The sequence below is a fragment of the Tamandua tetradactyla genome, chromosome 14 (assembly GCF_023851605.1).
Source record: "Tamandua tetradactyla isolate mTamTet1 chromosome 14, mTamTet1.pri, whole genome shotgun sequence".
Lineage (NCBI taxonomy): Eukaryota > Metazoa > Chordata > Mammalia > Pilosa > Myrmecophagidae > Tamandua > Tamandua tetradactyla.
The window spans coordinates 23,902,891-23,920,313 of NC_135340.1; the positions used below are offsets into that span (position 1 = coordinate 23,902,891).

The window sequence follows — 17,423 nt, forward strand, 5'->3', positions numbered from 1 at the left end:
TTATTTATGAAGATTAACCCAATTAAACTGATATAATGATTCTTTACAATTGAGAATTTGTATTTCATACTTACTGCAAGAACACTTCGAGATTTAAACATGAATTTTCTGACGTATCACTTTTGCGCTTTCAAAAAAGGTCATAATCCACTTCTTTCGAATCACTTTGACTCTAAGCCTTCTATATATTCTGATTTTCCCTTCAAAATGATCTTCTGTGCTATCAAGATTAGTATTTCTATGTAGAGCTGTGTTCCAGTAGCCATGTTTCTTGAAGATGATTGTATGATGATACAGCTTTCACAATGTGACTGTGCGATTGTGAAAATCTTGTGTCTCATGCTCCTTTTACCTACCTTATCAACAGACGAGTACAACATATGGAATAAAAATAAATAATAGGGGGAACAAATGTTGAGATGCTAGTGATCAATGAAGGAGAGGGGTAAGGGGTATGGTTATGATGAATTTTTTTCTGTTTTCTTTTATTTCTTTTTCTGAATAGATACACATGTTCTAAGAAATGATCACGATGATGAATATGCAACTATGAGATGATATTGTGAATTACTGATTATATATGTAGAAGAGACAATCAAAAGTTAAGAATGTTTGCGTTTGTTTGGTGTTTTATGGCATTTAAAAAATTAAAACAGTAAAAAAATTAGTATTTTTTAAAAAAGTTAAAAACAGCTCAGTTTTAAATAGGCTTTACAATTAAGTAGGTCTAGCCTACCTTTTCAAGTATGTGCTTAACATAACTGATTCCCCATCTCTCCCCAAGATCATTAAATAAAAGAGTATCCCTTATTTTTTTCGGGGCACTGATACATACCTTGCAGGAATATGATGGTACTTTTATACGATAACAACAGACTGCTCTACCTAGCCAAAAGTGATTGAGGATGAGGCTCACAACCAGAATTTAATGGGGAGAGAGGGGGCATCTTAAATTGATGAAATACAATAAATAAGAAGAAAAATTGTCTCTTTTAGCAGGACTTCTCTGTAATTCAACTTCTGATGAATTCTGTAAATATCAATTCATACAGAAGAGTTTATTACAGAAAAGTCCATGATAAACGCACAATAAACTAGAGTAAACATAAACATTTTCATTTATAAACAATGTTTGCTCAGTATCCAAAAAATAATTACATTTGAGATCTCTTCATCTTATAACCTCTCCCCTCTCCCCTCTGAGGATGAATTACAGCAATCTATTGCTTATTTTTAGGTTTATTGTAACTCAGAGTATCAATTGATTGAGGTTCTCAATGTAGGCAAATTTAATAAACATTTAAAAATCTCTCAATAGCTTTAATGAAAATATTAACCACATATTACTTTAATTTAAGTAATCTAAATTTTGTTAACTCTTCAGATAGATTGGTAAATTCCCTCAAGGTAAAATCCCCATAATATTCAGCACAGGGCTAATAAATATTTGCTGAATATGACTGATATATATGCTAGAGATACTGATATGATTAGATGGTGGTTCCAGAATAAGTTTTCTTCACAAAAAACCACAATTTCTATGTGGTTACAACTTTCCTTTCTCTTCCCTATCCTGGTACCAGGATCAAAAGCATCTCTCTAGGGGGATGGTGTGATGAAGGCCTGTCTAGATTTTTCTAACTCAATGTATAAACAACTTTGTTACATATATGATTCTAGAGCAAAAATGGGCACATGATATTTTCCTATTAATTGTCAGCTTCAGTACCCTGTACTAAGCATTTTCTCAAAGTATATTAATGCACAGTATTCCATACAAAGCAATGGTGCAAAATAAAGAGTCCATAAGAAAAGTCACACTTTTTTAATCATTTTGATTTTTAGCGAAAGCACCAAAGCAATACTTGGGGGTAAGAAAAGTCTTCCTTACTGATAATGCCGGAAAAATTGGATATTCATATGGGAACTGACTCATACATTACACCATAAACAAAAATTCATTTTAAATGGATATCAAACCTAAACATAAAAGCAAAACCACAAAGTTTTCATAAGATAACAAAGAATATCTTCATTACTTAGTATGGATAGGCAGAGATTTTTTAAGTCACAGAAGAAAGGAACTTTTAAAGAAAAACTAATAAATTATACTTCATCAAAATTAAAAATTTCCACTCATCAAAAGGCACAAATAAAAAAAAATTAACAGGGAGATGGAAAGAAAATATTTGTAAAAGATGTATCCAACAAAGATTTATAGCCAGAATAAAGAATTCCCACAACCTAACAATAAAAAGGCAAACGACCCACCAAAAAACATGGGCAAAATTCATGAGCAGACACTTTACAAAGGAAGGTATATGAATGGCCAATAAACACATGAATAGGTGTTCAACTTCATTAGTAGTCAGGAAAATGCAAAAGTAAAACCATTATGAAAGATCACTTCACACACATTAGAAGATCTAAGATCACCATGAAAGTTCACTTCACACACCAGAATGTCTAAGATCAAAGTGCCTATTGATACCAAATATTGATATGAAACAATCTGAGAATTCATAAAACTGCTGTTAATATATAAAATGGAACAATCATTTTGGAAAGTTTTGGCAGTTTCTTATAAAGCTAAACATATACTCCCTGCATCTAACCTTTATTGTGGGAATTTCACATTTAACTACCTATCCAAGAGAAATAAAAATGTCCACAAAAAAACTATCAACAAGAATGTTCCTGGCAGTTTTCTTCATGATACCCTCAAACTAGAAACAAAACCACATATCCCTAACAAGAAAATGGATAAACAAATTGTACCGTATTTCTATAGTGTAATACTACATGGCAATAAAAAGGAACAAACTACTAAATTTGCAACAACATGAATGAATTCCACAGACACAATACTGAGCAAAAGAAAGCATAAACATAATAACATATATATTTATTGTAGAGCAGGATTAACTAATGAAAAACCAGGAGTGCATGTCTCTCAGGTCGGTAAATGGCTGTAAAGGGACATGAGGAAACTTTCTGAAATATCCGATTTTGCTTACAATAAGTAATTTTGATAAAACAGAGAAGCAGTCTTGATTTCCAACCTTCATGTAAACTTACCAATATCAGCTTTCCTGAACACAACATTCCTATCTGCTTTTATGTACTAGTTTCCAAGGAAACATCTGTCCCACTTCATAGACAAGACCTGATACTCCTTTGACACTTAGCCCTGGCTTTGCTTTGAGTCTTTCAAAATACCATGTCATTTAAATTTCACCTAAACACCACCCTACCCCAAAACCCTGAAAGAACTCTATTTTTCTTTTTTTTTTTTTTTCAGGGGGAGGATGCATGGTCCGGAAATTGAACCCGGGTCTCCCGCAAGGAACTTTGTTTCTTGAGAAACCTTGTGGTTACACAAGTGTGCAATGCAGCAAAAACCTTTGTCAGATTACAGGGTTATCTCTGGTGACCTTAGGACACAAGAATGGGCTAGAACAAGAGAAAGAAAAGGTAGATGGCATAAAACACGAATACTGGTGAATTTGAATAAAGGATATTTAAGTGTCTTCTTCTATGTTTGTACCTTTCCTGTAAATTTTAAATTATATCAAAATCAAGTTACCTACAGTTGGAAGTTCTAAAGATATTGTATAAGTCATTGTGCTGGTTTGAAAGGATGTATGTACCCCAGAAAAGCAGCTGTTTCTTCTAATGCCTATTCAGGATTGCAAGTTTGAAACTGTAATCAGATCATCTCCCTGGAGATGTGATTTAATCAAGAATTGGTTGTTAAACTGGATTAGGTGGAGGTGTGTCTCCACACATTTTGGTGGGTCTTGATTAGTTTATACTGGAGTCCTTAAAAGAGGAAAAATTTTGGAGAAAGCGGGAGATTCAGAAAGAGCAGAGAATGCTGCCACACCACAAAGCAGAGTCCACCAGCCAGCAACCTCTGGAGATGAAGAAAGAAGGAAAACGCCTCCCAGGGAGCTTCATGAAACAGGAAGCCAGGAAAGAAAGCTAGCAGATGACACAATGTTTGCATTGTGCCCTTCCAGCTGAGAGAGAAATCCTGACTGTGTTCGCCATGTGCCTTCTCACTTGAAAGCGAAACCCTGAATTTCATCAGCCTTCTTGAACCAAGGTACCTTTCTCTGGATGCCTTTGATTGGACACTTCTATAGACATGTTTTAATTGGGACATTTTCCCACCTTAGAACTGTAAACTAGCAACTCATTAAATTTCCCTTTAAAAGCCATTCCGTTTTTGGTATACTGCACTCTGGCAGCTAGCAAACTAGAACAGTCATCCTCCAACCAGTTCACATAAATCTTCTGCCTAATCCCCAGTATATGAAATAAAAATTTTGTCTCTAAGTCCTGATGATCACTTTACTTCAATATCCCAAACAAAATATCAGCAAAATATATGTATTATATATAATATACATTTGTATACTTACATAGAATATACAATATATTTCTCTGTTGTTATATAATAATATATTATGTATTTATTATATCATAAATTTTTCATTTGGATTTTAGATGTTTTAGATGTTTCCCTACAAGTACATGAATTTTAAGAATTCCTACGTGGAATGAGGAAGAACAATGTTTTTCATGCATGTATATAAATACCTTAACTTAATAACAGACTTAGTCTTAGAAATAATGTCAAAATGTTCCTTTCCTTGTGAAAACAATTCAATGAAGAGTTCCAGGGAGCCACTGTGAAAAGGTGTTCTGAGATTCTTTCACTGATTATCTCCAATTGGATCACTGTCAATCATACTTACAGTATGATACTCTTCCATTCAAAAGGTGAAGCCTAATTCCTCTCTCCTTGAGTGTGGTTGTACTTAGTGACTTGCTTTTACCAAAAAGACTGGCAAAAATGACATTATGATTATGTCATAGAAGGCACTGTGACCTCATCATTGTTCTTTCTCATAGATCACACACTCTGAAAGAATTGTCACGTCATAAGGACTTTCAAAGTGCTCCATGGACACTTACTTGGCAATAAACTGTCATCTCCCACCCACAACCATGCAAGTGAAATATCTTAGAAGTGGATATTCCAACCCCAGCCTTCAGATGACTATTGCTTGATGACAGCTGGACAGTAACCTCAGAGGAAACCCTAGGCCAGAAACACCCTGCTAATTCCTCCCAAATTCCTGACCCACAGAGAACATCAAACAATGTTGTTTTAAGCCACCAAGTTTTAGGGTGATTTGTTACACAGCAATAGATAACTAATACAAGAAAGTAAGCTAAATCCCCTTTCATTCCAGCTGCAGGGCTAACATCTGAATAAATATATAAACAGCAGGGTCTGTCCATCCAGCATTTCCAAAAGCTCCTAATCTTATTGATAACAGCAAAATTAAAATAAAGGGGGATAGCTAATACACAGAAAACATGCTGAAAACAGATACTTGAAAGAAATCGAATGCTCGAATTTTTACCAAACATTTTATTCATTTATTTTTTTTACCAAACATTTTACAAAGCAAATATTCTCACTACAGGGATGATTTGATTTAAATTACTAATCAGAAAGGTTCAACTTAATTATTCTATACAAATTACATTATTGGCTGTGCTCTTAATTCTTTCTCTTCATAACTCAGAAAGACATGGTATTAATTTTGGATCTCCTATAAATATTAAAGCATTAGTTTATTTTTCTGGTTCAGTATTATATAACAAAACTTTATAATGAACTGTATTTTATTTACTAAAAGTGTATAAAGCAACTAGATTGTTTCCTGTCCTTGGGAACAAAACTGCTCTAAAGGACATCTTTGGGACAACTGACAAAAACTGAGTACTATATAAAGTAGTTGAAGGTATCATATCTGAGGTTAAGTTTCCCAAATTTTTTAATTGCACACTGATTATTTAAGTGAATATCTTTGTTCTTAGGAAATATACATTGAAATATTAAGGGGTAGATGGAGAACATGCAAACTATTCTCAAATGATTCAGAAAAAGAAAATTATAAACGCAATACCACAAAAGGATAAACTGGATGTGGAAAAATGCCAAAAACTGGTTAATAAGGGAAAGGGTACAGTTAGCTCTTTTTCCTATTCTTGCTACACTTCTGTAATTTAGAAGTATATAAAAATAAAAAGGGTTTTGAAAATGCAAAAATAAAAAGTAAAATAAAAAAGATTTCAGAAAAAAATCAAGACGAAAATGACGAAGTAATGCACTCTACCTCAGGTAGAAAAATGAGTGCCCCTACATGTATGGAGACAGAAGAAGAGACACTCTTAAAGATTTACTAACTAATTTGGTTCACAGAAACTGCAAAGACAGAAACTAGTTGAGAGACGTTCAATGGCATGGTTTAAAACCTCTTAATATTCTCCCTCTTTCTCCGTCGGCGGCGCTCCCGCCGCCAGCCAGCCCTCCTCTCCCTCTTCCTCCGCCGGCGGCGCTCCAGCCAACAGCCAACCCTCCTCTCCCTGTTTCTCCGCCAGCGGCGCTCCCACCGCCAGCCAGCCCTTCTCTCCCTCTTTCTCCGCCGGTGGCGCTCCACCGCCAGCCAGCCCTCCTCTTCCCCGTTCTGCTCCGGCGGCGCTCCATCCGCCATCTTATCCTTCCCTTTCTCCTGGTGCTCCGGCAGCTCTCCAAGGACCACCATGCCCTCTTCCGCCTTCACCGGCTCCTCCACCACCGTCCTCAACAGCCTTGCCACCCTCACCTTTCCTCCTCCAGAACAGCTACTGGGGGAGTGGAGACGATACAGAGCAGCTCCCGGAGCCACGAGGGAGATCAAAGGGACGGCGTACCCCATCCTGGAACGGCTGACTGTCTGGGAGAACCAGCTGCGGTGAGATCGCGGAGGGGCGCGGGCATTCCCGGGGGGGACAGCAAGCGGCCGGAGTCCCTCCCTTTCTCCTTCTCAGGCCAGCTGGCAGAATTGGGCAGGCGGTCGCCTCGGGCCGTGGCGGCTGGCGCCCCCACCACGCGAGGCCCCCAGACCAAATGAGAGAGTTGGGTCGGAAATCCCAAGACCGCGGAGAACGGTGACTGGGGGGTTCCCTTCCAAACACATGACTCCCCGGTCCGGCTGGGTGCAGTGCACTCTCCCGGGCTGCGGCGGCTGGCGCTCTCCCGCCACGCTTGGCGCCCCAGGACAACTAGGAAATTCGGTCGGGTGCTCTCCCGGGCTGCGGTGGCCGGTGACCCTCCCTGTGTTTGGACCCCCAGGCCGGCTGGCACTCTTCCAAGCCGCTTCGGCTGGCGAACCTCCCCCAAGGCGAGAGTTTTCCTAAGTTAAAGGACCCACAGCACCTTTTTACTGGTGGAACCCGTAGACAAACAGTTGCGACGAGCGCCACCTACTGGGCAGGATAAGAAAAACAGAACCCAGAGATTGCACAGAAAAATCTTTCAACCTGTTGGGTCCAACACCCAGGGAAATCTGACTAAATGCCCAGACGCCAGCAGAAGATAACGGATCACGCTCAGAAAATTGAAAATATGGCCCAGTCAAAGGAACAAATCAATAGTTCAAATAGGATACAGGACCTGAAACAACGAATGCTGAATATACGAACAGAAATGGAAAACCTCTTCAAAAACTAAATCAATAAATTGAGGTAGGACATGAAGAAGACGTGGGCTGAACAAAAAGAAGAAATAGAAAAACTAAAAAACCAAATACAGAGCTTAGGGAAGTGAAGGATAAAGTAGAAAAGATGGAAAAAACTATGGATACCTACAATGATAGATTTAAAGAGACAGAACACAGAATTAGTGATTTGGAGGATGGAATCTGAGTTCCAAAAAGAAACAGAAACTATCGGGAAAGGAATGGAAAAATTTGAACAGGGGATCAGGGAACTCAAGGACAATATGAACCGCACAAATATACGTGTTGTGGGTGTCCCAGAAGGAGAAGAGAAGGGAAAAGGAGGAGAAAAACTAATGGAAGAAATTATCACTGAAAATTTCCCAACTCTTATAAAAGACCTAAAATTACAGATCCAAGAAGTGCAGCACACCCCAAAGAGATTAGACCCAAATAGGCGTTCTCCAAGACACTTACCAGTTAGAATGTCAGAGGTCAAAGAGAAAGAGAGGATCTTGAAAGCAGCAAGAGAAAAACAATCCATCACATACAAGGGAAACCCAATAAGACTATGTGTAGATTTCTCAGCAGAAACCATGGAAGCTAGAAGACAGTGGGATGATATATTTAAATTACTAAAAGAGAAAAACTGCCAACCAAGACTTCTATATCCAGCAAAATTGTCCTTCAAAAATGAGGGAGAAATTAAAACATTCTCAGACAAAAAGTCACTGAGAGAATTTGTAACCAAGAGACCAGCTCTGCAAGAAATACTAAAGGGAGCACTAGAGTCAGATACAAAAAGACAGAAGAGAGAGGTATGGAGAAGAGTGTAGAAAGAAGGAAAGTCAGATATGATATATATAATACAAAAGGCAAAATGGTAGAGGAAAATATTATCCAAACAGTAACACCATTAAATGTTAATGGACTGAATTCCCCAATCAAAAGACATAGACTGGCAGAATGGATTAAAAAACAGGATTCTTCTATATGCTGTCTACAAGAAACACATCTTAGACCCAAAGATAAACATAGGTTGAAAGTGAAAGGTTGAGAAAAGATATTTCATGCAAATAACAACCAGAAAAGAACAGGAGTGGCTATACTAATATCCAACAAATTAGACTTCAAATGCAAAACAGTTAAAAGAGACAAAGAAGGACACTATATACTAATACAAGGAACAATTAAACAAGAAGACACAACAATCATAAATATTTATGCACCGAACCAGAATGCCCCAAAATACGTGAGGAATACACTGCAAACACGGAAAAGGGAAATAGACACATATACCATAATAGTTGGAGAATTCAATTCACCACTCTCATCAATGGACAGAACATCTAGACGGAAGATCAATAAAGAAATAGAGAATCTGAATATTACTATAAATGAGCTAGACTTAACAGACATTTAAAAGACATTACATCCCATAACAGCAGGATAAACCTTTTTCTCAAGTGCTCATGGATCATTCTCAAAGATAGACCATACGCTGGGTCACAAAGCAAGTCTTAACAAATTTAAAAAGATTGAAATCATACACAACACTTTCTCGAATCATAAAGGAATGAAGTGGGAAATCAATAACTGGCGGAGTGCCAGAAAATTCACAAATACGTGGAGGCTCAACAACACACTCTTAAACAACAAGTGGGTGAAGGAAGAAATTGCAAGAGAAATTAATAAATATCTCAAGGCGAATGAAAACGAAACACAACATATCAAAACTTATGAGACGCAGCAAAGGCAGTGCTAAGAGGGAAATTTATTGCCCTAAATGCCTATATCAGAAAAGAAGAAAAGGCAAAAATTCAGGAATTAACTGTCCATTTGGAAGAACTGGAGAAAGAACAGCAAACTAATCCCAAAGCAAGCAAAAGGAAAGAAATAACAAAGAATAGAGCAGAAATAAATGAAATTGAAAACATGAAAACAATAGAGAAAATCATTAAGACCAGAAGTTGGTTCTATGAGAAAATCAATAAGATTGATGGGCCCTTAGCAAGATTGACAAAAAGAAGAAGAGAGAGGCTGCAAATAAATAAGATCAGAAATGGAAGAGGAGACATAACTACTGACCTCACAAAAATAAAGGAGGTAATAACAGGATACTATGAACAACTTTACGCTAATAAATACAACAATTTAGAGGAAATGGACGGGTTCCTGGAAAGACATGAACAACCAACTTTGACTCAAGAAGAAATAGATGACCTCAACAAACCAATCATAAGTAAAGAAATTGAATTAGTCATTCAAAAGCTTCCTAAAAAGAAAAGTCCAGGACCAGACGGCTTCACATGTGAATTCTATCAAACATTCCAGAAAGAATTAGTAACAACTCTCCTCAAACTCTTCAAAATAATCGAACTGGAGGGAAAACAACCTAATTCATTCTATGAAGCCAACATCACCCTCATACCAAAACCAGGCAAAGATATTACAAAAAAAGAAAACTACAGACCAATTTCTTTAATGAATATAGATGCAAAAATCCTCAATAAAATTCTAGCAAATCATATCCAACAACACATTAAAAGAATTATACATCATGACCAAGTAGGATTCATCCCAGGTATGCAAGGATGGTTCAACATAAGAAAATCAATTAATGTAATACACCATATCAACAAATCAAAGCAGAAAAATCACATGATCGTTTCAATTGATGCAGAGAAGGCATTTGACAAGATTCAACATCCTTTCTTGTTGAAAACACTTCAAAAGACAGGAATACAAGGGAACTTCCTTAAAATGATAGAGGGAATATATGAAAAACCCACAGCTAATATCATCCTCAATGGGGAAAAACTGAAAACTTTCCCCCTAAGATCAGGAACAAGACAAGGATGTCCACTATCACCACTATTATTCAACATCGTGTTGGAGGTTCTAGCCAGAGCAATTAGACAAGAAAAAGAATACAAGGCATCAAAATTGGAAAGGAAGAAGTAAAACTATCACTGTTTGCAGACGATATGATACTATACGTCGAAAACCCGGAAAAATCCACAACAAAACTACTAGAGCTAATAAATGAGTACAGCAAAGTAGCAGGTTACAAGATCAACATTCAAAAATCTGTAGCATTTCTACACACTAGTAATGAACAAGCTGAGGGGGAAATCAAGAAACGAATCCCATTTACAATTGCAACTAAAAGAATAAAATACCTAGGAATAAATTTAACTAAAGAGACAAAAACCTATATAAAGAAAACTACAAAAAACTGCTAAAAGAAATCACAGAAGACCTAAATAGATGGAAGGGCATACCGTGTTCATGGATTGGAAGACTAAATATAGTTAAGATGTCAATCCTACCTAAATTCATCTACAGATTCAATGCAATACCAATCAAAATCCCAACAACTTATTTTTCAGAAATAGAAAAACCAACAAGCAAATTTATCTGGAAGGGCAGGGTGCCCTGAACTGCTAAAAACATCTTGAGGAAAAAAAACGAAGCTGGAGGTCTCGCGCTGCCGGACTTTAAGGCATATTATGAAGCCACAGTGGTCAAAACAGCATGGTATTGGCATAAAGATAGATATATCGACCAATGGAATCAAATAGAGTGCTCAGATATAGACCCCCTCATCTATGGACATTTGATCTTTGATAAGGCAGTCAAGCCAACTCACCTGGGACAGAACAGTCTCTTCAATAAATGGTGCCTAGAGAACTGGATATCCATATGCAAAAGAATGAAAGAAGACCCATATCTCACACCCTACACAAAAGTTAACTCAAAATGGATCAAAGATCTAAACATTAGGTCTAAGACCATAAAACAGTTAGAGGAAAATGTAGGGAGATATCTTATGAAACTTACAACTGGAGGCAGTTTTATGGACCTTAAACCTAAAGCAAGAGCACTGAAGAAGGAAATAAATAAATGGGAGCTCCTCAAAATTAAACACTTTTGTGCATCAAAGAACTTCATCAAGAAAGTAGAAAGACAGCCTACACAATGGGAGACAATATTTGGAAATGACGTATCAGATAAAGGTCTAGTATCCAGAATTTATAGAGATTGTTCAACTCAACAACAAAAAGACAGCCAACCCAATTACAAAATGGGAAAAACACTTGAACAGACACCTCTCAGAAGAGGAAATACAAATGGCCAAAAGGCACATGAAGAGATGTTCAATGTCCCTGGCCATTAGAGAAATGCAAATCAAAACCACAGTGAGATATCATCTCACACCCACCAGAATGGCCATTATCAACAAAACAGAAAATGACAAGTGCTGGAGAGGATGCAGAGAAAGAGCCACACTTATCCACTGTTGGTGGGAATGTCAAATGGTGCAACCACTGTGGAAGGCAGTTTGGCGGTTCCTCAAAAAGCTGAATACAGAATTGCCATACGACCCAGCAATACCATTGCTGGGTATCTACTCAAAGGACTTAAGGGCAAAGACACAAACGGACATTTGCACACCAATGTTTATAGCAGCGTTATTTACAATTGCAAAGAGATGGAAACAGCCAAAATGTCCATCAACAGAAGAATGGCTAAACAAACTGTGGTATATACGTACGATGGAATATTATGCAGCTTTAAGACAGGATAAACTTATGAAGCATGTAATAACATGGATGGACCTAGAGAACATTATGCTGAGTGAGTCTAGCCAAAAACTAAAGGACAAATACTGTATGGTCCCACTGATGTGAACGGACATTCGAGAATAAACTTGGAATATGTCATGGGTAACAGAGTCCAGCAAGTTAGAAACTAGGTAAGATAATGGGTAATTGGAGCTGAAGGGATACAGACTGTGCAACAGGACTAGATACAAAAACTCAAAAATGGACAGCACAATAATACCTAATTGTAAAGTGATCATGTTAAAACACTGAATGAAGCTGCATCTGAGCTATAGGTTTTGTCTGTTTGTTTGTTTGTTTTTTACTATTATTACTTTTATCTCTTTTCTCTATATTAACATTCTATATCTTTTTCTGTTGTGTTGCTAGTTCTCTAAACCGATGCAAATGTACTAAGAAACGATGATCATGCATCTATGCGATGATGTTAAGAATTACTGAGTGCATATGTAGAATGGTATGATTTCTAAATGTTGGGTTAATTTCTTTTTTCCATTAATTAATAAAAATAAATAAATAAAAATAAATAAATAAATAAAAAACCTCTTAATATTTTTTTTCTTGACTCAATTACTTACATTCTAAGAAATAATACCCATATCTCAAGAAATAGGTATGTTCTGGATATAAATCCCTTAAATATGAAAAAGCTGATTATATTTCAAACTTAGGGCTTTTCTGACCTCTGAAGGTAGTGCTGAATTGGACTGAGAGATTTTAGGCATATTGATAATCATTTGTGTGTTCTGAGTATATAGATGCCTGGCTGTGTACTAAACCACAGCATAACTTCCTCCTTCCTCCATTATTTTGTAGTATCTCTGTTTCTTCTCCCCTCATGAATACTGTTATTGGAAGTAAGCATGCTGGTTCAAAAGCTTTGCTGATTTTATTTATCATATATTTCAAAAAAGAAAGCTTTTGTGTTAAGCTGGGTATTCACACAAAACCAAAATTTCAGTTTCTCCCTGTTAAAATAATGTGGATTGTTAGTCTGCTCTTAATGTAAAGTTGTAAAAATGTTTTTTTACTCTGTATGCAAACCAAAGATCTTACATCAGAATAATATCCTTGTTAATATTCGTGGCCTTCTCCTCCTTCATTTCAGAAGACAAATCTTCTCACTGTTAAGGGAAAAACTATTTTGTTCTTTCTCCTCGTATAAGGTACTAAAATAGTTTAACCTATTGTATAGGAGGTATTTGGGAAGTATTACAGTGGTTAAAAGGGATTTTCTATCCTGTTACTGGTTAAATTTGTAGAGGTATAATAATATTAAATTCCATATAATTCCTAAACTTTGACAATGTTCTCACTGTCCATGTTAAATCATGATACTAATCTGTTTGATGTTGAGCAGTGGTATGATGTTGTTAATCATGGTTTTAGTTATTCTTACAAAGCTACAGATCATAAAAGTAGTCAAATTATCAACTGTTCTGCTTTGTTCTAATAATTCTCTAAAAGTATATATGGTCAGCTATAGGTCAGAGCTCCATTTGTAACAAGTAAAAAACGTTAAAAGAAAGGTAGGGCAAATATGTATGTAATATTTTATATGTTAATAAACATAACCCTGGTAAATGTAACAGTGAAACAGAATAAAACCTCTGCTATGGTTCTTAATATAAAACTAACTAATGTTTTTATTTCTGAAAGTAGCTTCATTTAAAATTGCTTATAAAATTAAAGCTTAGATTGTAAGTTTTAACTGTTACTTTAAAATTCTGAAATGCTTTGCCCTTCATATAACCTAGTAGTTCCTTGTAACTTTAAGTATCTGCGTGACATCTGAGATGCAGATCTGGTTCTCCAGCTCTGAAAGTCAGCAAAAGTCCATACAGCAACTGTTTAAAAAATAAATAAATAAAATTAAAATAAAAAAACTGAAAATGATCAGACTCTGATTAAACATGTGATGAAACTGATCTGGTTAAATATACTAAGGCAAGTCAATATTCAAGGTAAAGAATAATACTGTCTATTTTTAAAGCTTTAACTTTTGTGTGGGATAAAAAAACATGTTTATTTTGCCCAAAATTTACACTATCTAATTTAACCTATCTAGTCAAACAACCTAATTCAACTTTATTTGATATAGAACCTGGGATAAAGAATAAAATCTTAATGTTTTATGCAAGTTAATGTTGTACAATGATGCATTTCAGAGTATTGGGGGCAGAAAATGAAAACTGTTTGCAAAGTCCCCTGAGGGACTAGGAAAAACAGAAGTATTACACTTTCCCACCCAGGGAATTCCTGACATTTTCTTAAGAAAAAGGGGGCTCCCAATTAATAAGCTAAGACCTCAATTGTGAGGATTGCCCTTATGAAATTTATTTCTGTAATACTAAATTGAACCCCCTTATGATTAGTGCCTGAGAGTCATTTCCAAAAGATCTTTGCTGTTGCTCAAATGTGGTCTTTCTCTAAGCAAAACTCTGAGCTTCCATCCAACATGGAACATAATTTCCAGGGGTGTAAGGCTGGCCCTGGCAGCATGGAACATAACTGGCCCTGGCATCCTGGGACATTAAGTTCCAAGGATGAGTCTGGCTCTGGTATCGTGCATTAATTGACCAAAAGTGGGTAAAGAAATAGAATTTCAATGGCTAAGAGATTTCAAATCAAATCAAGAGGTCATTTTGGAGGTTACTCTTATGCAAGTTTCAGCAAGATACTGAAACATATATTGTCACAATATGGCAAACCCCAACCAAAAGTGCTCCTGGAAACCCTGAAAGAAATCCTGTGCTCTATAAAATTTTACTTATTAAGTTTGTTTTTCAGAGATATGAAACCTCAAGATTATTCCAGTGCCCTGAGACTCTGAAACTCAGAGATACACGACTCTCCAAGAATAGCAACTGGTTTCATCGTTTCAGCCCTTCGCCCTTGAATAACAATGCCCTTTTGGTCTTGAAGCAGTTAGTTGTTGCCCAGATATCCCTCAAGATTGAAAGATGATTATCAAATGAAAGATAGAAATTTTAACTGAGAAATCAGGATTTATGGGATGATTTTGATTACTGAATCATTATATTGATGTTTCTTTGTTGCTTTCTGGTATACTGGAGTGGAAGAGGGAAATTCCCCAAATCTCTATATTGTAATCCAGCTGCCTTGATCTCTAATAATGATTGTATAGCCCTTATCTTCTGCCCCTGTGACTGTAAAAACCTTGTGACTAACCTTCATTTGTACCCAGTTATCCAGTTTTTCAACTTTAGAGTCCGGTAATCACTAAAGACAGCCTCTATGTTTATTAATCAAGGGTACGGGTCAGCCCAGAACTAACCTACCCCAAATCTAAAGTTATTCTAATAACTGAGACTGGATCAAACCAAACTGGGCCTGCCTGACATGTGCAGTAGCTTAGACTTTAACCTACAAGTCATCTATACCTCTCCGCTATAGGCATGCTGTTGGTAGAAATTGGCATGCTGAGATTTAAAAACTTATATGAAAATGTAATGACTCTATGACAGCAACCATGTTTAACAAGAGAAAGTCAGATGACAGACTACCTCATTTCATGACTTCTTATAGAGAGACAATGTGATGGCTAATTTCACGTGGCAACTTGGGTAGGTAATAATCTCCAGATATTTGTCACAAGGTAGCCTGCTTGTTACTGTGAGGCTATTTCATTTATGGGATTTGCAAGTATAATTAACAGTTCCCAGAAGACCCAACTGGGCCTGATCATGTAAGCTAACTGGAATTTGACCAACCATGTGAAGACATAATAAAAACTACAGCAAGTAGTTAGAGAAAGAGAGAGAGGAGAATCTTATGAAGAAGAAGAAAGAAAGAGGAGAAACTTAGGAGAAGAAGGGAGAGAAGAATCTTATAAGAGAGGGAGAGCACCTCATCAGACTCTTATGTTCTGCTATGGATTTTAACTAAGGAGACTCTGAATGCTCTCAAAGATTGCCATGGATTTTTATTAATGAGAGTTGGAATGCTGCTTCTGAAACTCTCCAGCACCTCTCTTCAGGTGCTGGTGCCATCTTATCTGGTGATATAACTATGCCATATTTTTGAAAGCTCTTTTAATTACTATCTTTAATTATTTTCTTTAATTACTTTCTTAATAAAATCTGGTTTTATAGCACTGAAGTCTGTGTTGTCTGCAAATTTGAACCTATAAATTAAGTGGCCACAAATATTACGTTTTCTTTTCTGTGACAAAATTGGCACGATGAGCAGGATTCGCATTTCAGCATGGCTTCATAATGGTGAATGTCAACAAGGCAAACTTTGGAGGATTTGTACAAAACACATGGATCATGCTCTTCTCAATACTTTAATGCTTTATTAGGACCATTTTTGATAGATTTGAAATTGCCGGTCTCTTGTCCTTTTGTATTAGTAAGGCGGTTTCAGATCTGAATGTCTTATCCCCTTGGATTCTGTTTTCTACTGCTATAAGACATTTGGGAGTTTGTAGGTCAGTAACCCCTCTTCAAGATTTATTTGAGATCAGTGAAGGTTAAAATCTCTATAAAAATCAAAAAGTGCCTTCTCTTAATCTTTTTTGATTGTGTGTTCATCACTACAAATATTAGTAAGAAGTTTCTTTAGGAGTTGGCAGAGGCATTTAGCAATATGACGTAAGTGCTGGTGGTCTTCATTCAAGTACTAAGAGATTAACAGTGGGTCATAAGCTTTGGACATCAATTAAGAAATGTCATTTTTAAAGAAGTTCTTTGTAAAACACTTCTTCAAAGCCCAAATTAAAGAACCAAGAAATCCCAGGAAGGGATGAGCTACCTTTCTCCTCGCTTGCAAAGGGAATGGTCAAAATATACAGGACCCAGTCAGTGAAGATTGGGGAAGGAGAATTAAACAGAGAGAATTTACTCAGGTTACTCTTTGTCTAGAAAATATTCCACTAGAAAAAGGGAAAGAAATTATTGGAGTGTGTAGAAAAGGATGAGCTTTATTAACAGCATATAGGAAAATGTGTAAAGAGAGATCAAGTAATCTCTGAAAAAATGAATTATGAAAAGGAATTGGCAGAATTACAGAGAAAACTGTCCATACTGCAGAATCAAAATTTTACTTTGGAAAAATCAAGTTTGTAAATATCCGTCAGTAACTGAAAACGCTGCAATCTGTGTGGCCCAATATAAATATAAGAAGAGAAGAGGTAGAGTGAACAAAAAGAAAGTACATATGGTACTGGCCACTGCCACTGCTGACTGGGATCCTGATAAGTGGAATGGTGATG

General features: G+C 36.5%; 1 protein-coding gene across 6 annotated transcripts in view; it reads right to left on the minus strand.

The window, feature by feature from the left end:
• G2E3 (G2/M-phase specific E3 ubiquitin protein ligase) overlaps positions 1 to 17,423 on the minus strand; it is a 123,723-nt gene that overhangs the window by 69,833 nt on the left and 36,467 nt on the right. The window contains exons 2-3 of one of the 6 annotated variants that reach the window (XM_077127039.1): positions 13,941 to 14,034; positions 13,244 to 13,311 (exon numbers count right to left, since the gene is read on the minus strand). The exons of 2 other annotated variants lie outside the window; for them this stretch is intronic. In XM_077127039.1, the coding sequence (XP_076983154.1) occupies positions 13,244 to 13,290 (47 nt within the window). In that variant the 5' untranslated portion in view covers positions 13,291 to 13,311; positions 13,941 to 14,034. Of the gene's footprint in view, positions 1 to 4,763; positions 5,266 to 13,243; positions 14,035 to 17,423 lie in introns of those variants that run through there. 3 more of the 6 variants (XM_077127038.1, XM_077127040.1, XM_077127043.1) reach the window with 3 other exon arrangements.